This window comes from Choloepus didactylus, chromosome 19 (assembly GCF_015220235.1).
Source record: "Choloepus didactylus isolate mChoDid1 chromosome 19, mChoDid1.pri, whole genome shotgun sequence".
In the NCBI taxonomy this organism is placed as follows: domain Eukaryota; kingdom Metazoa; phylum Chordata; class Mammalia; order Pilosa; family Megalonychidae; genus Choloepus; species Choloepus didactylus.
In genome coordinates this window covers 38233109-38260141 of record NC_051325.1, presented here as the reverse complement: position 1 = coordinate 38260141, position 27033 = coordinate 38233109, and the positions used below count along the sequence as shown (strand labels likewise).

Below are 27033 nucleotides of genomic sequence, written 5' to 3'. Positions count from 1 at the left end.
ATACAGTAGGAAAAAAAACCTTTCGAAACATTGGCAGGAGTGGGATATGATAAAGACTCGAGGCCCAGAAACCAGGACCAATTATTCATCAGGCTAAGTTCAGTGAGTGTGGCCACAGGCTCAAGAAGGAGCAGGCCCTCTGGCCTTGAACACAATCTGCCCACTGCCAGGGACTGGAGGAGGCAGCAGGTAACCAGACCCTGTAATTCCCAGGAAGAGCAGAGGCCTTTTCAACCTCTGTTTAAAGACACAACAGCAGGGTAAGCATTTCGGTATTTTAGTTAAAGAAAAAGCCTTTCCCAAGGGCAACAAAGTAAATGGAAGGTCAGAAGGAAGCAGGGTGTGAGCTTCTCACAAACTCTTGCTCCAAACCCCAAAGTGATCAGAAAAAAGGGCCCCTAAGAGGGATTCCTTTGATGGGGTGGGCAGAGCTGCCAGCCCACCTTTGGCCACTGGGTGGGGCAAGTGGGCTCCAAGGTGATTTCCACGCACCGGCCGACTAGGCATGATTAACACTATTATTCTTGGGGGAATTAAATTAAGGAATAACTCAGGGATCCAAGAGAGTGACTTATTCGGTTGGATTCTGAATCACAATCAGGAAATAGTCTTTATCTGCAAAAGAGAAAAATGAAAAAGAACAAATCACTAAATGTAAAATAGGGGAAAATACAATAGAAAGTGAATAAATCAAGAAATCACTACACATAAAATTGAGGGGTGGAGGCACGATAAAAAGCATCAGTATCTAGTCTCCTTCCAATTGCTGGGAAAATAGACGATGGTTTCCTGTGGGGACTGTGGCCAGTGTGGCTTGCTGGAAAGCAGTTTCTCTCAAAAGGACCACATCCCCTGAGGGCTTCCCTGCAGCAGGCACTCTGCAGGCCTCCTCTCCCAGAATCCACCCAACACTCAACACAATACAGTGCTGGGAAACTCAGGTCCAGTTTAAATGAACTGCCTAAGGCAGTGGTTCCCAAATTGAGCTGCAGCCCAGATCCCTACAGGGCTGTATGCAACTCACATCGCTAGGCCCACCTCCAGAGCAGCTGCTTCGGTACCGAGCATTTGTGTTTCTTACATTTCTAACAAGTTCCCAGATGATGGTTCTGGGAAAAACACCAGCCTGATGTCACCCACTTAGTTAGTGACGAAGAAGGCATTCCAACCTAATTCTCACTGGTCTGGGTTAATGTCAGTTTCTTTCAGAAGCTCAGCTGCTGACCTTCCAGAGCCTTCTGGACAAGAAAATCTCCTGGGCTCCAGGTCAAAGGGGGCCAAAGCTGCCTGGATTCCAGCTCTGGGGATCCAGCCCAACAAGGAGGAATGTCTTTCATGAAATCATAGGAAGTCGAAGCCAGAGGAGACTTCAGAAGTGAGCCTGCCTGCCTCTCATTTCATAGAAGACAGAAACAGGATGGTCCAGCTCTGCCCACTTAATGATCAATACCTCAAACGTTTAGCAAGACTTCCATGCGTCCACCTCTCATATTCTACCTCAATGAAGCCTCAAGCCATGGGAATTCCAAGCGACAGGTGCTAGTTTTTTCCCACTTCACAAACGAGCACACTGAAGCTTTGATGGTTAAATGTCTTGCCCCTGTCAGGGATGACACCCGCTCTCTGGAATCCTAAGGTAGACCCAGCCCTAGGTAGGGCCTCAGAGGCTCTGATCAGCAGCTCCTGCCCACAGAGTGCTGGCACCAAAGCCCAATGTTTTTACTTGGCCACAACAAAGCAAATGTTCTGAAGTATCAAATCACTGGCTTTCATCCTAAATTCCATGCCCCACAAACATCTCTGACTCTCATCCCCACTGCTGTGGGCTATCAGCAATGGAAGGTGGTTTAGAGGATCACACATTTACTCATTCAACAGATATTTCATAAATACCTACAATGTACCAAGCTCTGAGACAGGTCCCTGACCTCAATGGAACTTACCACCTAGAGGGGGAAGACAGACTTAAAGAAACAAATACATACAAGTAGCATTCCAAATTCATGACCATGGAGAAAGTATGAACACTGAGGCCCTACCTAATATGGATTGGGGGAGTGGTGGTGGTGGGGGGTGCTTCTCTGTGGAAGTGGTACTTAATCGTAGATCAGATGGAATAAGCAGGCTAGTGAGCCAAGCGAAAAGGATAGAAGGGAGTATCTGTGTCAGGATGGCATGTGCGGGGACCTTAGGGAGAGAAGTCTGACTCTCTCCGGCTCTCAGAGGTAGCAGTGGGGTTGGGAGCACAGGGGTGATGATGTTCAGAGGAAAACGCTCCTTCCTTGAATTTAAGGCATGCAATCTTTCAGCATTAACAAGATGTATGTGTGAGTTGTGGTGGTGGGGTGGAGAGGTTGGGAGGATAAGGGAGTCAGTGGCAAGGGGGAGAAGGAGGGAGAGCAAGCAAAGTGCGCACTCCTGCAGCCCCCCTCTATGCTGACCAGGTGAGGGTCTGGCCACTTCATCCTCACCTCCACTGAAAAAGCTGCAGGGGCCTCTGGGCCTGTGAACCCAAGGAGAACCTCTTAACTCAGGAGTTTCTTTTATTGGCAAAGTCTCTCAGGATTTGTTTGTCTGTGAAACATTTAAGCTCTCCCTCGAATTTGAAGGAGAGTTTTGCTGGATAAAGTATTCTTGGTTGGAAATTTTTCTCTCTCAGTATTTTAAATATGTCATGTGACTGCCTTCTCATCTCCATGGTGGCCACTGAGTAGTCACAACTTAGTCTTATGTTGTTTCCTTTGTATGTGGTGAATTGCTTTTCTCTTGCTGCTTTCAGAACTTGCTCCTTCTCTTCAGCATTTGAGAGTCTGATCAAAATATGTCTTGGAGTGGGTTTATTTGGATTTATTCTATTTGGTGTTCACTGGGCATTTATGCTTTGTGTATTTATATTGTGTAGAAGTTTGGGGAAGTTTTCCCCAACAATTTCTTTGAATACTCTTTCTAGACCTTTACCCTTCTCTTCCCCTTCTGGGACTCCAATGAGTCTTAAGTTTGGACATTTCATTTTATCTACTGTTTCCCTGAGATCCGTTTCAATTTTTTTGATTTTTTTCTCCATTCTTTCTTTTGTCCTTTCATTTTCTGTTCTGTGGACTTCTAGGACACTGAGATGTTGTTCAGCATCCTCTAGTCTTGTATTGTGATTATCCAGAGTCTTTTTAATTTGGCCAACAGTTTCTTTTATTTCCATAAGATCTTCTATTTTTTTATTTAGCCTTGCAATGTCTTCTTTATGCTCTTCTAGGGTCTTCTTTATGTAGCTTACATCCTGGGCCATGGTCTTCTTGATGTCCTTTAAATCCTTTGCCATGCTTTCGTTCCTCGATTGTGTTTCTTTAATTAATTCTGCGAGGAACTTTGTTTCTTCAGATAACTTGATTTGTGTGTTTGGAGTTGGATTCTCCATATCGTCTGGTTTTATCATATGCACTGAGATTTTCTGTTGTTTTTGGCCTCCTGGCATCTGCTCTGCTCAACAGGGTTCTTTTAATTTGTAGAAAAAAAAAAAAACCTATCTAATTTTTCAGAAACACTGTTTGGTGACATACACTTTCCCTAACTAACCAGCAGATGGCATCTGTGAGTCACCTATACCTCTCAAGTCAGTTCTCCACCTCTTGTGGGGTCCAGCCAGAGATCTCAGCCTGGGTGTGTGGCTGGAGCTGTCCGCCCTGAATGTGGGGCACTTGTACAGGTGGTCAGGGAGGAAGGACAGCCTCAATATTCAAATCTCCCCGGTTCCCAGAGATTCAAGGCCTCTGCAAGAGACCAAGCCTTCATTTCATTTCAGCCCCAGCCCCTGCCCCTCTCTCTCGATGTCCCACAAACTTGGCGTAGTGTCTCTGGGATCTCCGAGCAGGTCCCCTGCCCAGCCGCGCTCCTCCAGGACCACTGCTGAGAGAATGCTGTGCTACGTCATCAGCGCGCGCCGTCCCTCAAGGGAAGCCCTGGGCCGCCAGGCTGAGCTGGCTTGCTTTCAGCCTTATGCAAAAATGGCTAAACGGGGCATCTCCACACCCGCCTCCTCGCACAGTTCCTCCTTCCCAGCTCCGGGACAACTGGCGGGGCTCTGGGCTCTGGGCACGGCCCCAGGCAGGAGTTTGTCCAGCCCTCCCGGGAGCGAGCTGCTAGCTGCGGGGATTCTTTCGGCTCCTGGCTCTCCGCTCCGTTCCCCCCGCCCCAGGGATATCTGCAGAGGGCTATCTTCCAGGCCAGTCACCGAGAGGCCGGCCCAGCCCCCTCTTGCTGTGTTTTACTGCGTGTTTCCCACGATCGCACCTGCAGCCGCTCCAGGGTTTTCCCCTTTTTCCTTTTTTTTTTTCCCAGACTCCAAACCCTGGCTTCCCCGGATCGCCGTGCAGCTGTGGGACTTCCAGCCGGCTTACTCACTCATTTCAGAATGCAGACTCTCAGTTTCACCAAGTATACAGCCCCTGGGAACTAGCAGATCTCATTCAGCTGGCACATTGCTGTAACCGGTATTCTGGGTCACTCTCTGGTCCTTATCTAGTGTTTTCCACGGAGGTGTTCCTTAGCCCTGTCTCACCTAGCCGCCATCTTGGTTTCCTTAACTCAGGAGTTTCTAATCTCCTGGACTCCAAACACATTCATGGGCTTTGACGCATGTCAAGGCTCAGTTGGAGATGCCTTTGCTACCGAACTGAGAAACAGATGGCCAGGAGCTTTCAGATGACTCTGCAGTTCCAGAGAAGGCATTCTCAGAAACATTCAGCCAAGAGACATTGTCCATGGCTGGTTTGTCTGAGCCCATCGAGACTACATTAATTCTGAGTTCCCATGTGGGTGGGAAGCATACGGTCTGCTTTGACACACAGGAAGGAGTCTTAGGAGGGACCTGAGTTCAAATCTGATCCAGGGTTTTCAACCCCTACCCTGTGCCAACAACCAGACAGGGCATCTCAGAGAGAAGAGCAGCACATTTTACAGATGTGCAAACAGAGGTTCCGAGGTGTTGTGTGACTTGCCCAAGATCATGCTTGGGAAACAGATAAAGCCAGGAAAGGCAAAGCCAGGAAAACAGATTCTGAGCCTCCTGCAGTTTTTCTTTCTCTGACAAAATGAGAAAACTTGTCTATTGTGCACTAGACAGTGCTTAAATTAAAAAACCAATGGACAGTATGTTTTTGGAACAAATGACTCTGTCATTATCCTTACATTCTTCTCAGTTTCCACCCCAGCCACTGGCTCTGTGGTTCTCTCACATCCTTCCAAGAAGCTAGAGTGGGCCTAAGCAGGCCTGGAAACAGAACCCTGTTGCTTTGCTGCTGGGGGTGGCTGAAATTCCCCCATCAAATTCTTCTTAGAACCCTGCAGCTGGCCTCCTCTCCATCTGTGTGGCCAAGTGCAAGGACATTCAGTGCCCCAGCCTCCCCACTACCCTCCTTCATCCAGCCCCTAAACACACAGGATCCTGCTCAGAGGATCAAGTCCATACAACTGAGTCTGGTGTCTGAGGACCCTTCTAAATGGGACCACAGGTCTTCTTTGTACTCTGATGCCCTAACAAGCTGCCCTGCAGCCGTTAACTGCATCATCACATAACTCAGCTACAAGGTTCAGCCGAAAAGGGGGGGCAGGGGGGAGAGAAGTAACAATGCAAAAACAATCCTGTGTGCCACTGAGTCTGTGAATGTGAGAGGTGAGGTAGGGCAGGTGGGCGGCCCTGCTGCTCCCTCCTGTGCTCCCGCTCCTTGTGGGCTCCTCCCAGGATGAGCATCTCATCACCCTGAGAATGATCCTAAGGTCTAAACCAGGAATAGATTGTATGACAGCCCATAAACGCAAGCCAAGCACTTCATTTAAAATGAAAATAGTAATGGGTTTCAATGCTGGGGAAAAATACGGCTATAAGGGGCTTAAGAGAGACAGGATTGTATTTTCTAAGTGGCAAATTAAAATTTTTCCAAGGATAAAATGATCGTACAGTATTTAGAACCACTAAACTTTTTTGCACCTTGATTTAGAACCACCGAATTCTTTTTCCTCTAAATATAGTTTTCACACCCCTCTGCCTTTCTTATACTCTTTCTTGTGCCTTCAAGATTCAGCTCAAATGTTACCACCTCTGGGAAACCTTTCCTGACTGCCCCAGACAGCTAATCACCCCTCCTCTATGTTCCAAAGTGCTCTTTGTATTTTCTCATATCAAGGCAAGGATTACACTGTGTTATACTTATGAGTCTATCTCCCCCACAAGACCATGATTCCCCACTGTGGCCTGGAACCCAGGACAGGGCCTGGACTAGAATCACTATTTGTTGGGGGATGCAGCTGGAGACTGGTTAGGCAGTGAGGCAACTACACCTTCAACTCTTCAGGCCTTTCTGTAGAACTTCTGGGGACACCAATGTTCTAAGTCTTCCTGATAAGCCCTAATAAATTTGCTGTGAGGGTCTGTTTCTAAGGGGAGATGTGGAAGACTCCTTACCTGGTGCAACCATAATTTCATTTTTCTTGGAGCGAATACGAAGGAAGGTAAGGTCGTTCTGCGGGTCAATTTCACGCACAGTGCTCCGTGCTTTTAAGATGAAGTTGTGCATGAGGTTGGCATACTGTGTGGTGGTGGAATTATCCATGGTGCTCTTGATGGGAATGCCTGAGGGGAGAGTAAGCAAATTGAGTGGGAATACTGTCAGGCTCATATCATATCAGGCTGGCAGTAACAAGCATCGTCACTATTTATGGAGGGCTTGAGAGGTGACAGGCACAGTGCTGAGCACTTGAGGTATGTCAGCACCAGACCCCAAAACTACTCCGAGGCTAGCATCACCATCTTCATTTACCGAAATCACCACCTTCGTTACAGAGCTCTAAGCAGCAGGGACCTGCCTAAGGTCACATAGTGGATAAGCAATAGGGCCAGGATTCAAATGCAGGCCTGTTGGTTCCTGCTGGGCTCTTTTCACAGGGCTGCAATGCCTTGACTGGTTTCTAGCAATAAAAGGAAAGATTATTATTCATAATACTGATACACTGACAAGGAGGACAGCTCTTACCAATCTGTAAATACTGAAAAGTAGGAAAAAGAAGTAAGGTCAGTTTGTGCGAGGAACATAACCATCGTAACTGATTCTGGTCCAGTCCCCACTCAGGGAGGCTTAGGGTCCAGTTGTAAACACATGTGTATAAATGATCATGCCTCAAACTTAAAGCATGTCTACACCTGTATAAACCCCTTGTAAACAGTACTGCTACTGGTTTCAAAGAGCCCACTAAGTGGACATTCCACAGAGTTAATCATTCCCCTATTGTTTGGTATTTAGGTTGTATTTTTTATTATCATAATTAACTGTGCAATGAACAAAATTGTGCATCAAGCCTTTTCTGTTTCAAGGATCATTTTCTTGAGATGAACTATTGAATGTCCCCCATGGATGGTGCCTATTGTCATAGAGGCAAGGAATGTGGCTCAACTTGAACTCCCTCAAGCCACAACTGGGCCATGAGCTGTCTGTGAATTGGCTGTGACACATCAGCAGAAGGCTCCATCCATGACATCCGAAGAGCCTACAACTGACAGTCTGTGGAGAACATGGCATACACAGCTCCTCACATATAAGTGGCCAGGTTTGGGGCTCAGGACCCTGCCCACTGATGAGACGAGGGATCAGCAAAGGCAGTCATCCTCAGACCTACACACTGGGTGGCAAGAAATTGGCCCAACCTTGTCTTTTTAGGGCACCAGGAACACAAAAGTGGGCAGAAGAAGAGAACATGGTGACGACAGAAGCAGGTGAATCAGGGAGGCACTTGTGAGTCAACTGAAGCACGAGAATGTGTTGTGGTTACTCGCCTTTATGGGACAAGATGACCAGGTCACAGTGTTACTGTTGAGTTCTGGATAGCAACAGTGTACACACCAGGGCCCTACCAGGCTGTGCTGTATGGCTGCACCTTCCTGAGAATGGCAGGATGAGTGTGTGTCCTTTATCATCTATCCACAACTGGGGTTATGATTAATGAGCAGAAGCTCTGAAATCCGATGACCTGGGCTTACCCTGGGCTCTGACCCTTAATGGCAATGTGCATGAGGCAAGACAATTAACCTCTCTAAATCTCCATCTCCTCATCTGTAAAGAAAGATAAATACTTGTGCTTCAAATGCTGCTGTGAGGATTAAATGTGGCTTAATTCATGTAAGGGTATTTAGCAGAGTACACACTTATTATTAGTTTGTTATCAATAAATCCCATTATATAATAAATCCCATTCCACAGATAACCTGATGGGTGGGATGTGACTGTTCCTTAAACCTGAAGGGGCTTGCTAACATGAGTCCACCCACTGAAGGCCAAGACGGGAGCCTGGATGGAAACCTGGGCTGGCCGTTCCTGCTGCCTGTTAGGGAACCATCCCCTTAGCTCACCTTTGGGTCCCGATAGTGAGATTTATTGGTCTCAAGCGCTGGCAAGATTTGAGTGATCAAACACCTTGACCTTCTTGTTTTATACACCACAAGGCCATGCTCTTTCAGGTTCCCCTGCCTGGAACTTTCCTTCCTTCCTCTATTCACCCAATGATTCCCACTGGCCCCTCATGTCTCTACCTTCTGATGGCTCCACCTACCCCCAGACATGGTCAGTGCTCCCCATCTACCATCTGAGCCCCAAGCAGTTTTCCTCCATAGCAGTTACCAGTTTGACATCACACCTTCACAGAAGTGATCGTTATGTCGCTCCCCCACCAAACTGTAAGCCCTCTGAGGGTCAGCATCAGGCTTGTTTTGCTCATCAGTGTCCTTTGGAGACTGCAATAAGCATTTTTTGCTACTGATAAATGAACAGTCACAAGGGTTTACTTTTAGTAGTTCAGACAAATACTGGCATGAATTTGATCACATTTCTCCCAAGTAGAAGGGTGTTGTTAGAGTGTTGGCTCACCCTAAAAACAACAGAAAATATGGAGGTGGGGAAACAGACCAAACTGGGGAGAATTTCAAACAAAGGCAAGAGATCAATTCCAGATTCACAGGAGACCTCAAAGACAATCTTATGATTAGGTCACCTCCTCCAAGCCTCTGCCTTCACAAGTGGGGAAAGTACAGCCCACAGAGAAGTGGGCAGTCACCGGCAAGTCTTGAAATCCTTTAGGCTGTGCAGTCCAATGTCCTCCCACCACATCCATTGGCTTTAGTCAATATTAAAATACAATTAAAAATATTTTCACAGGTATTTATTAAGCACCAAACTATGTGCCAACATTGTTCTAGGTGTTGGGGATACAGTAGTGGACACAAGGAGAAAATCTCCCCCCTCAAAGAGCTTACACATTTGAGTTTTCTATTTTGCCATGTGTGGGTAGCAGGAGAGGATGGCAGGTGTAAATAAAAGTGAATGTTCCTAAGTTCTCGGAAAAGCTGCTTAAATCCACACTTCTTTATGAAGCACCAGTTTAATTCAACAAAGACAGAGATTGTCAGAAGGCAGTGGCAGGTAAGTGACCTGGATGGGGGTGTGTCATGGGTTGGAGGCAGGGGCAATCACTCTGGGCCGGGGTGGACAGGGAAAGCACCCCGAAGGAAGCAGCACCATGGGGGTGGGAAAACACTAGATAGATAAGAAGGATCTCTAATACATTCTAAAATAAAGCTTCCAGAGGGCTCAAAGGTTCTATGGAGTCTTTAATCAACCCAAAGCTGACCACCCCCTTCACATCTCCTCTCTCTGAAAAATGGTAAACGCCCTTGCCGGGAAGGGTCACTGTGGAAAATGTAAATGAAAGACTTTAAGCGGGAGCTCTGTGACTAGAGTACAAATTAAGATAAACAAATAACACACATTCTTAAAATAATTCTAACATTTATATGGCATTTACCATGTACCAGGCACTGTTCTAAAAGCTTCCCTTTGAGGAAGTGCATGTTTATCCACATTTTACAGATGAGGAAACTAGAACAGAGGTTAAGTGGCGTGTCCAAATGACACAGCTGATAAGTGAAGAGTCAGGATTCAAAACCAGAGAGCCTGTTTCCACATTGCATATTCTTAGCCTCATTAGTATCCAAAAGGTAAGCAATTGGGGGCTAGATTTTCCCAGATAAAGCCTGGTTTTAAGCCCAGAAATGAAGGCTCATAGTTTGCAAGTACTAGTGGAAGTTAAGTGACTCCTTTTGGGGTCCTAAGCCCCTGGGCTGTTCCCCAAAAATGTCAAATCCAAGAAGACAGCTACTTTCTGAGTGGACACGCAGTCCTTTTAAAAAATATAATAATAATTAATTTTTATTTTTTTAAAACTGTTTTATTCACACACCATACAATCCATCCAAAGTATCCAATCAATGGCTTGGTATAATCACAGAGTTGTGCATCACACAGTCTTTTGAGTCTTGGCAAAAGAAGCCCTCTAAAGAGATCACCTGGACCAACCACTCCACTTGGGGCAGCTGATCAGCGGTAGACCCAAACTGGGGGGCCTGCTCTCATCTCCTTTAAATGCAATGACCACATGGTTTAGTCAGGCTCTGACAAAGCTGGGGAGCCCGCTCTGGGATGGCCAGGCCTCTGACAACTTGGAAGCAACATCCTAAACCAAGGACATGACACCTCCATTTTGTTGCCCTTAGCTACTTTTACTTTTACACACAGGAACTCTCTGAAAGCCTTCAACAAACCCAACATCATAGAGACTTTGTGAGTCACACTGGCTCTCAAGAGCCACAAGTAATCACTTTCTCAGACACAACAATCAAATACCTCCTTCATTTAAACAATATATTTTGCTTAATAAGTAGTCTAATTAATTGGGGCACTCTTTTTTTTTTTGAATTCAGTTTTACTGAGATATACTCACATACCATAATAATCATCCATGGTGTAACAATCAAACTGTTCACAGTACCATCATATAGTTGTGCATTCATCACCCCAATCTATTTTTGAACACTTTCCTTATACCAGAAAGAATGAGAATAATAATAAAAAATAAAAATAAAAAAGAACACCCAAACCATCCCCCCCAACCCACCCTATTTTTCATTTAGTTTTTGTCCCCATTTTTCTACTCATCCATCCATACACTGGATAAAGGGAGTGCGATCCACAGGGTTTTCACAATCACACTGTCACCCCTTGTGATCTACATTGCTGTACAATCGTCTTCAAGAGTCCAGACTACTGGGTTGGAGTTTGGTAGTTTCAGGTATTTACCTCTAGCTATTCCAATACATTAAAACCTAAAAAGTGATATCTATATCGGGCATAAGAATGTCCACCAGAGTGACCTCTCGACTCCATTTGAAATCTCTCAGCCACTGAAGCTTTATTTCGTTTCATTTTGTATCCCCCCTTTGGTCAAGAAGATGTTCTCAATCCCACGATGCCAGGTCCAGATTCATCCCCGGGAGTCGTATCCTGCATTTCAAGGGAGATTTACACCCCTGGGAGTCAGGTCCCACGTAGGGGGGAGGGCAGTGAGATCACCTGCCAAGGTGGCTTAGTTAGAGAGAGAGGGCCACATCTGAGCCACAAAGAGGCACTCAGGGGGAAACTCTTAGGCACAATTATAAGCAGGTTTAGCCTCTCCTTTGCAATTATAAGCTTCAAAGAGGCAAGCCCCAAGACAGAGGGCTCAGAATGTCAAGCTGTCTGTCCCCAGTAGGGCACTCTTTTTTAAAAAAAATTTGTATTGTAGCCGAATATATATAACATCAAAATCTCCCATTTTAAGTCAGCAGTTTAAAAACTGGCTAAACTCTTTCCCCAAATTGACATTAATGCAGAAATGCAAGATAATGGACTGAGTAGAGATGCCCTGCCTGATGTGATGGACAGGGGGCCTGGGCCTCCACCTCTACTCCCAGTGGCAGCACAGAGACCCCAGGTTTGCAGAACACAGCCCTGAAAACACCATCCCATGGTCTCTCAAAGGGAAAGCCCAGTGGTGGACTCAGATCTGCTTTGGGTCTTGAGACTGTGGCTCTCACTGAAGCCTCTTTTGATTAGAATCCACCTGCTCGTGCAGAATTTTCCCAACTTGATTGATCTTAAGAATCTCCTGGGGTGCTTGGTAAACAAGCAACCTCCCAGGTCTGACCTTACGCCAATAAATCAGGCTTTCTAGAGGAAAGGCCTGGAAAGCAGTATGTTTAACAAGAGCCCCAGGTGATTCTAATGAATGGAAAAATAGGGGAAACAATGGGGCCTAGAGGCATGAAACAAATGGATTTCCCCCAACCCAAGGCAGGAAATCTGACTAGGTGAATGAGATTATGTAACCAAATGTTTCGGAGATCAGAAATAGTGACAATAATGATAACAGCAGCAGCCACAGTAAGCACTAGGTACTGTGTCAAATGCTTTATGTTGTGCATTCTCAGTTAATTTTTATAACCTTATAAGGTACATATAATTATTCACATTTACAGGCTTAAGTGACTTGCTACTCAGGAGCAGAATCAGGATTCACACTCAGGACTGCTGGATTCCAGAGCCCTTGTTGTAACTGCTACCTCGAGTGTCAGGGCCTGGGGCCACACCAGCAGCCAGTCTCTGGTCCTTTATAGCTGAGCACAACCCTGCCCTAGGATAGACTTGGATTTAAATCTTGGCTCTGTGACCCAGGCGAGTAAATGAAATGTCAAGATTTAAGTTTTCTCTACCAGAAAATGGACATAACAGGGATGCTTTAAGGAATAAATGAAACAATGTATGTTCTGGCACAGGATAGGTGTGTGATAATGTTAGTTCCCTTCTTCACCAGATCTAGTGCAGTTTGGGAACATTAGTATCTTGTACTTTCCTAGTTGTTGAAATAATCCCCAGAAGAAGGGGGAAAAGTTATCGGCACAGAGAAGTTGACTAGAGTACTAGAAATTCATACACGGGGATGGTTCATCAGTATTGTTCTAGCAGTTAAAATTTTTGCTTCTGTAAACCGTGAAGCAATATATATATATATAAAGTTCACATGTAAACATATGCAAAAGAGTAACAACTCTGATTCTGATCATGAGCAAATGTGTCTGGACAAGGGCTGAAAAAGCCTGGAATACTGAAAAGGATAATTTGTCAGGGTAGGGGACTGAGTGAATTTTTCCTTTTTTTAAATTTAGAATTCCAATAACAGTGCAAGAACATTGAAAATATTTTTTAAAAGGCTTAAAATTAGATCACATACTTTGAAGGAGCTTAGTAAATAGCAGGTGTGACATTGTGTTTGGACAGTTTTTTGGGGGCTGCCTGGGTACAGGTTAGGGCCAGAGGGAAAGCATACCTTCCGTGTTCACCACGATGATTCCCTGCACTCCTTTCTGGCTCTGAAGTCGCTTTAGGGTCTCCTCCACCTCTGCCTGCCAGAAAGAACAAGACCAAGGTTAGGAGGGGCTAGGTGGACTGGATTAATTCCCTCATACCTCAGGCCGATGAATCACACTTAGTCTTCCAACAACAAACAAGCAACACCACCATTGCCCCCTCCCCAAGCTTCCACGACCTGCTTGGAATGTTCCTAGGCCCCTGCCAGCACCAGACCATCTTGCTCATATCTCTAGCATGGGGCACAGCTGCTTCTGGCCCTTTGCCCCCCAGGCACTATTATGCTACACTTCCCACCCACCAGCTATTTGGGAGCAGAATATAAATATCATTCCTGGGAATATCTACATATCAGTGACTCACATATTTGGTATAGCTGGGGACAGAACACCAATGATTTGGAAAAAAGTGAAATAGTGGCATCTAACAGGAAGGAGACACTTTGTCATTTGTGGCCCAAAGAGCACAATGAAAATATTCCAATGGAAGCAAAATGACCCCATGAGGACAGACTCAGCGCCTTAATAAGTTGGCATCCGAGACACTATAACACATGGCACAAAGCCACAAGAAATAGCGCCTCAGGAAGGGGCCAAGACATTTGGCTCCACACCCTGCCTTACAAGGTCTTCTACATTATCACTCCAACCTCTCTGACCTCTCACATTTCCCTCCACTCTCCAACCACATGTCCACATTTCCCTGCCTCCATATCATTTTGCCCTACAAGGTCTCCTCTCCGCTGAAGTCCAACAAATTCTAGACCATCTAAGAAATCTCCATGAAGCCTCTACTGATCCCCCAACTCAATGGAGTTTTTACCTACTTCTGACCACTCAAAACCTTGGCTGTACTGCTCTGGGGGATGTATTAGGTTCTGTGTTCTATTTAGAGCCTCCACAATGATTTGCAGAGCAGGGCTTAAAAAATAGCTGCCAAACTGAACTAGGCCTCACCTTTACTGTGGATGGAAACTGGCCTTGAAGTGTGTTTGTTCTCAAGAAGGTCCTTTCCAGACCAGACTAGAATCCAATCAAAAGCATCTCAAAGGCTGAGAGTTGGACTCTGTTGGAAACAGAGGCTCCATTCACCAAGAGAGTGGTTTCCCACCCCCAGGGGCTGATGAGATGGTGCAGGAGGGGGGGCTCCTAAAGAATGGGTAAAGATGGCACAATGAATTACTGTTTTTCTAGAGGGCACAAGGCTGACAATCCAGTCACTGCCACCCACTCCCCACTGATGTAAGAATACTCTCAAATACTGGAGGGAAGGGCCAACAAGTTCCTCCCACAAAATGGCAAACAGCCTGACTGCTAAAATCAGGAACCTAGGAAAAAAAACAGGGCTAGCTTTATAGATGTGAGAGCACAATGCAGTGGGTCATGCATGTTTGAGATCATAATCCATTCGACAGACTTTCACTGAACTCCTACTATGTGTCAGATACTATTCTAAGGGGAAGGGGCAAGTACCACAGTGGTCAACACTATATAAAACTTAGTACTCAATGAGTCTGACTTGGTAACCCATTAAGCAAATAATCCAAAAGAACAAAAAAGATGAACACAGCAAGAGGTTTTTGTGGTGACATCTGTAACAACAAAAAGCTGAAAAAAGCAAAAAAAAAAAAAAAAAGCCCAACAATCAGGAAAAAGTTGAGTAGATTATGGAACATCTACTTATAGGAATACGATATACAAAGTAACAGTGATGATTAGACTATGTCATACTACTGATACAATGTTAAGTGAAAACAGCAAAAAGCAAAAATAAAGTACTTGATGACTACAACCATGTAAAAACAAAAGGGCTATAGAAAATTATTTAGAAAAAAAAAAGCCACATTAAAAGCAGGGAATTATAGATAAGTTTTTATTTTCTTTTCCAAACAGCCCTTTTTATTCTATTGTTTCTATTTGAAAACACTTTTAAAACTCCTGCTAGGTGTCCAAGATGGAGGTCTCTGGTGTGGGGACCACAGGGTCCTAACATGCTCAACATCATAGGAATAATATATAAGAGTAACTCAAATGGCAACGTAAGACAGTGCAACCAATCCACAATCCAACCCAGGAAGAAAAGGGGAAAGAAAGCTAAAACTAAAGATATCAAAATCTAGGTCCAAAATATTCCCCAGAAGTTGAAGCTGAAATGAAAAAGATAAAATTTCATAAGCCAGCTATTTACTCAATAACTATATAACCACCTTCTATGTGCCAGGCATTGTTTTAGGCCTGGGGACGCAGCAGTGAACAATATATAGCAGTATAACAAAAATCCCTGTCTTTGTGAAGCTGATACTGGGGGGTGGGAGAGAAGGTAATTAAAAAAGGAATAAGTAAAACATGTCAGTAAATAGTAGGGAAGGGGAATCTAGAATGTAGGGGCTGATGGCAATTTTAAGTAATATGTTCAGGGAAGGCCTCGCTAAGGTGATATTTGATTAGAGACCTGAAGGAAATAAGGGAGATAGCCTTGCAGACTTCTGGGGACAATGTTCCAGATGGCATGAAGGGCAAGTACAGAAGCCCGAAGAAGGGAAAAGGTCTGTTTTAGGAAAGGAAGGCAGTGAGTTAAGTGCAGTGAGCAAGGGGAAGAGTGATGGATGCCAAAATTAGAGAGACAGCCATGACGAGATCACAATGAGACTGGCGACCACAGTAATGACTGTTTTTTCTCCTGAGGATGAGATCAGGAGCCACTGGCAGTTTTGTTTTTTTTTTTTTAATGCAATTTTATTGAGATATATTCACATAGGATATAATCCATCCAAAGTATACAATCATTGGCTCACAGTATCATCACAGTTGTGCACTCATCACCACAATCAATTTTAGAACATTTTCATTACCCCAAAAAGAAAGAAAAAGAAAAAAAGAAAACCCCAAACATCCTATATCCCTTATGCCTCCCTATTTTTTTTTTTATGTTTTATTTACACACCATCCAATCCATCCTAAAGGAGTGTACAATCAATGGCTCTTGGTATAATCACATAGTTATGTATTCACCACTACAGTTAATATGAGAACATTCTCATTTCTTCCAAAAAAAATCCCAGACCCCTAATATTCCCCTATTATTGATATTTACCTTTGGTATTAATACCAGAATTTTACAACGTTACTGTTTTATTATAGACCTTAGTTTACATTAATTGTATTTTCCCTCATAAATGACCCTATTATTAACACCTTGTAATAGTGATGTTAAGTTTGTTCCAGTTCATGTAAAAACTTTCTTATATTTATACTACTAACCACCATCATTGTCCACTTTAAGTTTCACTAAGTTATACAACCCAGTTGTTATCTTCTAGCTTTCCTTCTGGTGACATACACAACTCTAGCCTTTCTCTTTCAACCATACTCATATGTAGCTTTTAATTACACTTACAGTATTGTGTTACTGTTACACAGTATTGTGCTACCCATTTCTGAATGCTTACAATCAACCTTATTGAACATTCTGTATTCAAACATTGATTGCCCAATCTCTGCCCTCTTTCTATCTCCTGATAACCTATGCTTTCGACTTTAACTCTCCAAAGTTTGCTCATTATAGTTAGTTCATATTAAGTGGGACTATACCGTATCTGTCCTTCCGTTTCTGGCTTATTTTGCTCAACATAATGTCCTCAAGATTAATTCACATTGTTGCATACACTGGCAGGTTTTGAGGTGAGGAGTGGCACAAACTGATGTTTCTAAAGGACAGCTCTGGCTGCTGTGTGAATGGACTGCAAGGGGGTAAACAGCCGGCTGTGAGCCCTGGCCTCTATAGCCCTGGTTCTTGGCATGCGCTACTCTCTGTGTCTGAAGGAAGCATCCTTCTCTCCCTCACTCACTGCTTCCTATGGCTAACTTCTGACTCTTTGGACTTAGTTCAGAAGCTTCCTGTGAGAAGCCTTCTCTGACACTTGCCCACCTTCTGGGCACCCACACACCTTGCCTTCTTTATCACAATGGAGTCCATCTGTCTCTTCCTTCAAATCTAAAGCACTCTGGGAACAAGAACCTAGAATTTACAGCTTCAGTAACTAGCACAGGACAGATTCAATAAATACTTAAGGTACAAAAAGATAACATTTCTGTAACCATGTTTCACAAAATCAATCTTTTGTAATTACAGGAGGGAGGACTTGGCCTTACAGTATCCAGGGTGAAAAAGAGCTACGGTTTAGGTGATCACAAGTTTAATGAGAACCAGCCACTGAAATCAGGCTGCTTAAGAAGTAAATACCCACTACCAGGAAAAGGAGGACACACAAGTATACACTGATCTATTCAGTACCTCATAAAGGGTCAAATATTGGGACAAACACTTTCAGACAGACCTCTGTCCAAACCTCTCATTCACGTGAACTTCCATGGTTAATCTGAACTCCATCTTATGGATGAGGAAACTGAGGTTCAGAAAGGAGAAGAGTTCTGTGCAAGGACATACAGCAGGTCAAGAGAAAAGCTGGGTATACCAGTGTCTCCAACTGATGAGGTCCTTGCCCTCAGGGAGCTTACATTCTGGTAGAAGAGACCTTCAAAAAAACAAGTGAACAAACAAGATTCTTGCAGGGTACAATTTACAGGGATGGGGCTGGAGAGATGCTTCTTTGGCTAATATGGTCAGGATTATCTGAGGATGTAGCTTTAAAAAAGCCAAGATCTAAATGACAGTAAGGAAAACACTTGAAGTAAAGGGGTGAAAGCAAAGGCAGTAAGTGGGAACAAGGAGCAGAAAAATGACCAGACTTTCCATGTTTTTTAAAATTTTTTTTTGCTAATTTTATATGCAAAAAAATAACAAAAGTTAACTTTTCTTGAGTTTTTAGGTTATTCATGAGATTGAAATGGACTCAATTATTATTAACTGCATCTCTCCTTTGAGTTTTTTTTATTTTTCTACAAATCTTATTGATTTGCAAAAGCTCTTGCATGTTAAGAATATTAGCCTTTTTTCCCCAAACATTCTTGTTTATTGTGGGAAAGTATTCATGACACAAAATTAAGCATTTAAGTCATATTCAGGTGTGCAATTCAATGGCATCAAGTACATTTGTTGTGTTGTACACCATCACCACTACTTGTTTCCAGAACATTTTTCCCCATCAAATGTATTTTTTCCATTCATTCAACAAATATTTATTAACAACCTATTAAAATTTTGATATATTTATTTATTTGAGAAGCGGTAGGTTTACACAAAAACCACGCAGAAAATAGAGTTCCCATATACCGCCCCCATTTTGCCATACTGTGGTTACAACTCATGATAGAATACTAGTATAATCGTACTATTAACTGTCATTCATAGTTTATACATTAGAGTTCACTGTATTATACAGTTCTACAGCTTTTTGTTTTAAAATTTTATTCTAGTAATATATATAACCTAAAATTTCCCCTTTTAACCACATTCAAATATATAATTCAGCACAATATTGTGCGACCACCACCCCCATCCTTTACCCAAACTTTTCCATTATCCCAAAAGGAGTATTAGATGTCTGTCACATGAATTAAGCTTCCCCAATTTTAAAAAACTTATTTTGAAATAACTTCAAACTTACAAGACAGTTGCAAAAATAATACAAACCCCATACAGAAAATTCCAACACACCCTCAACTTCCCCCAGATACCCAGATCCAATTATTTTAACATTTTGTCACCCTAGCCATATCATTCTATCAAACATTTGAGAAAAAGTTGCATACATCATACTCTCTGAACACATAATACTTCCATGTACATTTCCTAGGAACAAGGAAAATTCACTTATGTAATCACCTTAAGTGCAATCATCAAGTTCAAATAATTTAATGTTGATATAAAGGTTATATTCTATATTCCAATTTTTAATGTCCCAATAATGTCTTTTTTTTTTTTAATCTTCATTTTATTGAGATATATTCACATACCACGCAGTCATACAAAACAAATCGTACTTTCGATTGTTTACAGTACCATTACATAGTGGTACACCAATAATGTCCTTTTGAGTCTTTATGCTTTCATTCTTAGATCCTAGCCAGTACCATATATTGCATTTAATTATCATTATCTCTTTAGTTTCTTTTTCTTTCTTTCTTTCATAATTGTGGAAACATATACCCCCATCTCAACCCTTCCCAAGCATACCATTCAGTGGGATTAACCACATTCACAATGTTGCAGTACCCTCCCCACCATCCATTACTAGAACTTTCCCTTCATCCCAAACAGAAACCCTTTCATTGTGCATTAAGTTCCCACTGCCCCAGCCCCCACCCCTGGTAACTTGTACTCTTAATTTCTGTCTCTATGAGTTCGCATATTCTCTGATATTTTCATTGTGGTTACCATGGGGCTTAAGTTTAACATCCTAAATCTATAACAATCTCATTTGTTTTCACACCAACTTAACTTCAATAGCACTTATAAACTATGTTCCTATACCCCACCATCCCCCCAGTCTTTCTGTAGTTCCCATCACAAATTACTTATTTATATATTATGATTCCAAAACCAATGATTTATCATTACATTTTATGCATTTGCCTTTTAGATATTTTAGGAAATAAAAATGGAATTACAAGTCAAAAATATGAGGATTTATATTTACCTATGTCATCATCTTTACTAGAGATCTTTATCTCTTCATGTGGCTTCAGTGGATTGTCTATTGTCTTTTCCTTTCAACCTACAGAACCCCCTTTAGCATTTCTCGTAGGACCAGTCTAGTGGTGACGAAGTCCTTCAGCTTTTGTTTATCCGGGAATGTCTTAATTCTGCCCTCATTTCTGAAAGACACTTTTGCCAGACACAGAATTCTTGGTTGGCAATGTTTTGCTTTCAGCATTTTAAATATGTCATCCCACTGCCTTCTTGCCTCCATAGTTCCTGATGAAAAATAAGCACTTGATCTTATTGAGGTTCCCTTGTATGTGACATACCTTGCTTCTTTCTTGCACTTTTAGAATTCTCTCTTTATCTTTGGCATTTGATGGTTTGATTATAATATGCCATGGCATGGGTCTATTTGGGTTTATGTTGTTTGGAGTTCATTAAGCATCTTGGATGTGTATAATCATATCTTTGGTTAAATCTGAGAAATTGTCAGCCATTACTTCTTGAATAGTCTTTCTTCTCCTTCTAGACACCCTCTATGTGTATATTGGTATGTCTGATGGCATCCCATAGGCTCTTCAAGCTCTGGTCACTTTTCTTCATTCTTTCCTTTCTCTGATCCTCAGACAGGATGATTTCAATTGTCTTATCTTCAAGTTCCCTGATTGTTTCTTCTGTCAGCTCCAATCTGCTGGTGAACCCCTCTAGGGAATTTTTAATTGCTGTGATTGTGGTTTTCAGCTCAGTTTGGTTCTTTTTTCATAATTTCTATTTCTTTATTGACCTTCTCTTTGTGTTCCTCTATGGTTTTCCTGATTTCCTTTAGTTCTTTGTCCATGTTTTCCTTTATAGCTCTTTGAGCATATTTAGGATCACTATTGAAAGTCTTTGTTTGGAATGTCCAGGTCTGATCCTCCTCATTGATGGTTTTGAAGGATTTATTCTTCTCCTTTGCCTGGGCCGTTACTTCCTGTTTCTTTGTATGTTTCATAATCTTTTGTTGAAATCTGGACATTTCGATATTTTAGTGTGTTTTCACTGGAATGTATTCTCTGAGGTGTCCTTAAGCTTGTATCCAGCTAGTGTTAAGACAGGACATTCCTTGAATGGCAGGAGTTGGGGGGGGGGGGGGGAGAAAAAGAAGAAAGGAAAAAAAATCCACCTTTCCCAGTCTATGCAGATTGACCTGTGCAAGTGCTCTTCTTCAGGGCTTATCCATACAATAAAGTTTTGGAGACTACATCCAGGTCAAAGGGTAGGGGCCTCCCTGTTCCTTTCTGCACATGCCTCTTGTCATAGGCATGTGTGGCTCTAGGAATTCCTTTGCTTACACAGATGTGAATGTCCCCTCTTCCCCAGCGAACAGTTTCCTCATAGTCCCAGACACTGCACTGTATGTTCTATGGCCAGCAATGCCTTGCCCCAGGCAGCACAACTTGACCACTCTCTCACAGCATTCTGTAGGAGCTCGGTGAGCCCTCTTCTACATGTGGGGCAAGTTCTAGGACAGTGATTGCCTCAGGCCACCCCCAAATGGATTGGGCCAGACATATATGCTTCCAGTTTGTACAGGAGGGTTATGCTGTTGCCTCAGGAATAAGAACCAGGACTCCGGAAGATGGGGTAGGGGACAGCCAAGGAACAACAAGTTCCTACTCTTTTAACTAGCCTTTTTCTTGACTCAGTTCTCACCCTGTTACTGCAATCCTTTAACTGTTTTATGGAGCTTTTAGAAAGAATGCCAGTTCTTAGTCATTCAGTTTCTATAGGGGGGTGGAGCCTTGAAGTGTCTCACTCTGACATCTTGATCCAGAAACATTCCTTCACCCCAATTTTTTGTTCCATTTAATTTTATGATGCTTTTTCCAGTGATCAAAAATTTAATAATTTTTTTCCTCTGCAAGACCAGAGAATAGTCTCTCCAACCTCGGCTAGGCTTGCATTGAGAAGGGGCTATGAGGCCCGGAGAAGTCCCCAGGAAATTCAGGGCACGAGCTGCCTGTCTGGGTCCCAGGAATAACCGCTTAAAAGAGGCCTCAAGCTCAGTCCTAAAGAAGCCAAGAAAGAAGAAATGTTGCCAAAAAAACCCCACAAGCAGTAACCAGGACAGGTAAGGATGTGAAAGGACAGCCCTAACCATAATCATGCAGCCAAGTCAGGCCACCTCTGGCTCAAAGCTTGTCACCCCTTTCTGGTAGCCAAATGGTACCAGAAATATCTGGATATGCAGCCCCCTAGGGACAGCTCACATCTCCAACTGCCTCTTCTGCTCCCAGGGAGGGCCCAATTGATACGTCAGCATCCTGGGTCTTTAGTGCTATTAACACTGGTGTCTCTGCACCAGGGTAGGAATCAAGGTTTCTGGGTGTTCTAGTTCCCAGGTGCATGTTGCCAACAGATGGAAAAACAAGTAGCAGATAAAGCTCAAGGATTATTTACTGGCTTTGCATAGGAGGGATAACCATCTGAAGCAAATGATTTACAAAGGAACTGTGATTAATTTAACTACTAAAAAAAACTTCTTTAAATTTCTGAAAAAAAGAATCAAATAGGATAGAAAAATCTTTGCATCAAATGTTAACAGATACAAAAGTAAACACAAAATGTCACACAAAATCAGTAAGAAAAACAGTACTCTCCAACAGGTAAGTGGGCAAAAAGAATACTAGTAGAAAATATTCCTATGGGAAATGAAACCCATAGAAAAATGTTCACTGTTGCCTGTAAATAAAAAAAAGAAAACCACAGCAATGCTGAGATATCTTTTTAAATGTTATTGGAAAACTAGTATAAAGGCAATACAAGCTTTTAGGAAAGCTGAATGTATTTCAAGAACCATAAAAGCGTTGGTAACTTTGCCTCAGAAGTTCTTTTCCTGAGAATTTATCCTAAGGAAATAATCCAATAAGTTAAAAAAAAAAAAGAAAAGAAAAGAAAAGAAAAGAAAAAAGAAAACTATACACATAATACACATATAGAGACAATCATCACAGCATTACCTCTGTTAATGGAGAACTGGAAGCAACCCAAATGTACAACCGGAATACTCTGGCAAATTATGGTACTATTTCACAGGGTATTAGACAGTTACTAAAAACCACTCATCATAAAAATGATGTAGTAAAAAGGTTAAATGCTTTTAAGATGTTAAAACAAACAAAAAAGAAAAACAGTATGCACATTTTGAAACAATACGCACACATGAACAAGGAGGAAGGAGAACGTACAAAGATAAAAACTGTAGAGTGGTGGAATAAAACTGAATGACAAGAATTATGTACAATTTTTAGACCATCATTCTAAAGGGCAATTTGGCAGTTTCTATCAAAATGTCAAATATGCATGCCAAGAGTACCACTTTCAGGAATTTATTCTATATAGCCTATAGCCGCTAGTATGAATGCAAAAAAGATGAGAACAGTTACTGCAGCATTGTAGAGAGTGAAAAACTGTAAATCATCTAAATGTACATAGTGCAACAGAATATTATACAACCCTTAAAAAGAATGAAGTAGATCTATATTTACTGACATGGAAAAGAGCTGATATTTTTAAGTGAACACAGCAAGCTGCAGAACAAGGTATCTAAACTTGCAGCCTAAAGCAAACTTAGTCTGTATAAATACATATGTTCCAGTTTCATGCAATGAACAGCTTATATATAAATGCACTTATGTACCAAAAATGTTTGGAAGGCAACATACCCAACTGCCAACAGTGTTTATCTCCGAGGAATGAGATGAGGACTACAGGCATTTTCTACATTATATACTTTGGTACTGTTTGAATTTGTCAAAATGCACATGTAAACATGCATGGCTTTCATGATTACAAACTCCCATACACCCAACCATACAGGGTGTATGTAGTAAGCTACAATTTGTAGCTTAAAAAAATAGGTGGTTATGTCCACGCTAGCATAGCATACAAGAAGCTAGCAACGGCTGTTTTTGAAGGAGGAAACTGAGGCTAGGAGTCAAGGCTAGGAGATTGATTTATTTTTTCATTTAGATCCTTTTTTTTTCTCTTTTTTTCTTTTTCACTTAGATCCTTTAATAGTGTTTTTTTGTTTTTACTATGTGTATTACCAGTAAAAAATCCAATGTTTTTTAAGTTTTAAAAGTTGTTTTACAGTTTAAAAAGTGCTAAGAAAAATGAATTCACATTATTTGAAGCATTATTGCATGTTTTTAACGATGTGGAAACATTCTTTGTAGTGGGTAATAAATGAAAGAAAAAAACCCAGAGCCTACAACTGTATATTCAGTAGGAGTAAACCATATAAAGCAGAAACGGGAGAGAAGGTCGAAGCAATATGCCTAATTTCAAGTAGCTGCCCTAGGTGATGCGGCTATTTTTCATTTTCAATTTTCTTGTAAGCTTCATATTTGTAAACAAAATTTTTGAAAAGGTAATACAGTCACATGGTTTAACATTCAAAACATCTCTTCAGATTCCAAAAGGAGCCAAGAGGTCACTCTGGTGGGCACTCTTACGCACACTTTAGACAACCCTTTTTAGGTTCTAAAGAATTGGGGTAGCTGGTGGTGGATACCTGAAACTATCAAACTACAACCCAGAACCCATGAATCTCGAAGACAATTGTATAAAAATGTAGCTTATGAGGGGTGACAATGGGATTGGGAAAGCCATAAGGACCACACTCCACTTTGTCTAGTTTATGGATGGATGAGTAGAAAAATCGGGGAAGAAAACAAACAAACAAACAGACAAAGGTACCCAGTGTTCTTTTTTACTTCAATTGCTCTTTTTCACTTTAATTATTATTCTTGTTATTTTTGTGTGTGCGCTAATGAAGGTGTCAGGGATTGATTTAGGTGATGAATGTACAACTATGTAATGGTACCGTGAACAATCGAATGTACGATTTGTTTTGTATGACTGTGTGGTATGTGAATATATCTCAATAAAATGAAGATAAAAAAACAAACAAAAAAACAAAAAAACGTCTCTTCAAATTTTTTTTACAACAAGCTCTGAGGATTGAAAACATTACAGAACGAAATCTGTCAAGGCATAAAGCCCACAGCTCCTGTCAGAAAGGCAGGCAGAAGGCTTCTGGATCCCAAGGGTAGGCCCCGCCCATTTCTGACTCCTGCACCAAGTTTCCCAGCGGCTTGAAAGAGACACACGCAGAGAAAGGCGGATTGTTGTGTGGTTCAGAGCAGAGAGTCAAGTTTCTTGGGTTCAGAGCCACCGCCACCATTTCCTGGGACAAGGCCCTTATAATCGCGGGACTATATGTAAAACGGAGAGAAAGGTCGGACCTATCTCACAGGCTGTCTGTGGTCAAGACCAAACACAAGATACGTAAAGCGCTTAGCAGTGCCGGGAACAAACTAAGCTTCCACCGAACGTTATCACTGTTCTTATGGCGCAACAAGACCCGGAACGCCAGGATGCAGGCGCCCGGGAGCCGGCTTCCCCCCACCGTCGGGTCCTTGCCGAAGCCCGAACTCCTACTTCCGGTTCAGGAGCAGTGATCCGGTAGCTCAGCGACCGTCTCCTCAGCTCCGGTGTCCCAGCCAGAAGATCCGCGCCGCCCGGGTTCCGCTCTTTAGTCAGCCCAGGCCCGGCCCGCCCCAGCCCCGCGGATTCCTCGCCCGGTCGTCTGAAACCCCGGGAGGATGGGAGGACAGGCGCAGGGTGGTGGGTGGCCGTGCTTGGTTAGCTGGCGGCCTCCAGCCACAGACCTGGCAATCACTTACCATGTCGGACCGATCCGGTAGCTCCGCGTTGTAACTGAGCCCAGTCGCGGTGCCTTTCCGCGCTTGCGCCCAGCTGCTGTAAAAACGGACGGCTCCGGCAGCCTATCAGGAGTCAGTGTGGGGCAGGCTGATAGGCATGCAGGCGGATTTTAGCTAGCGCCCTTAGGGCTCGTGGAGAATTTGCCCAGAGCTGTCCAAAAGCGAAAAGCAAAGGAACATTTCAATTGTGGAAAATTCCCTACTCCGGCTGTACTGGAAAAGAGGCTGGTTCGCGGTCTCTCATTCAAAATGAGGGCTAGTTCTGGAAACCCTGGATGAAGGCTGGAGGGCGATAGGGAGGCGAGGACAGGGAGTGCTAAGACCCCCTTGCGCCCAGACTGAGACAGAGAGGCGCGGAGCCAAAATGCGCCAAAGACAAAGGGGAAAGCCCAGGGTGTGGCTGGAGTCAGGAGTGTCTGGGAGCCTCAGAGTGCTCCCTTGGGACTTTTCCAAGCATCTCTGAGAGAGTCATCCGGGTCAGCCTGGAAGTCAGCCTCACCCCAGTGTTACCGTGGAGAAGCCATTTCCCATCTCTGGGCTCTCTGGCGTTTTTCTCACCTTTGAAAGGGGGAGTCTTCTTCCCAGAACCCAACGTCTCATTTTCCACTCTTTAACCTTCCAGTTCCACAGACCACAGAAATTGCTGGTTCCTCTAGCAGGAATTATCTTCTGTTAAAACATACTGCTATTTAAGAAACCTTATGCCTCATTACTGTGCTGCATTATCCCGGTAGCCTCGGCATAATGTCAGCACCCCCACTTTACAGATGGTGATTCTTCGAGGCACTGGATTCAGTACAGATTATCAACACACATCATCTGACCCCAAGTCTTCATTCCATCGTGGCCTCTCTTCAGTGAGGAAGGCATTGTGCTACTCCTTCTGCATGTTAAGAGAATTGGATGGTGACCTTACAGTGGAGAAACCTAGCAGATATCACCTTAACGAGAAGATCAAGGTTAACATCGTTGGCAATGGGACATATGTCTTGTGCCTCCTAACGATGCATTGAGAAGGGCACATTACCTCTGTGGTATTCTGTACAAAAATTTATGGCCTTAACCCTAAGAAAACATCAAATCCAAATTGGGGACATTCTACAAGGTACCTGATGAGTTTTCTTTAAAAAATGTAAAGGTCATGAAAAAGACAAAGATTTATCAGATCGGACACCAAGGAGGCATAACAACTAAATGTAATGTGAGATCCTGGATCTGATCCTGGAAAAGAAAAAGGACCTAGGTGGCAAAACTGGTGAAATCGGAATAAGGTCAGTTTAGTTAGTTATTTTATCATGTTAATTTATTAGTTTTGCTAATTGTACAATGGTTATATGGAATGTTAGTATTGGGGGAAGCTGGGTAAGGAATGTGCAGCAGATCTC

At 42.9% G+C, this 27033-nt stretch overlaps 1 protein-coding gene across 1 annotated transcript; it reads right to left on the bottom strand.

Annotated features, from left to right (window-relative positions):
- Positions 1-261: 261 nt before the first annotated feature.
- DYNLRB1 (dynein light chain roadblock-type 1) lies at positions 262-25695 on the bottom strand. Its single transcript, XM_037812199.1, has 4 exons — positions 25610-25695; positions 13237-13312; positions 6455-6622; positions 262-615 (listed from the first exon to the last, which is right to left on the bottom strand). The coding sequence occupies exons 1-4, from the start codon at positions 25610-25612 to the stop codon at positions 572-574; spliced, it is 291 nt and encodes a 96-aa protein (XP_037668127.1). The 5' UTR covers positions 25613-25695; the 3' UTR covers positions 262-571.
- Positions 25696-27033: the final 1338 nt, after the last annotated feature.

Bases quoted from the DNA above. Each gene is read 5' to 3' on its own strand.
- DYNLRB1 (XM_037812199.1), bottom strand. The intron at 6,623-13,236 runs GTATGCTTTCCC...CTCTCCCCTCAG, and splicing joins CATCGTGGTGAACACGGAAG to GCATTCCCATCAAGAGCACC. The intron at 616-6,454 runs GTAAGGAGTCTT...TCTCTTTTGCAG, and splicing joins TGAAATTATGGTTGCACCAG to ATAAAGACTATTTCCTGATT.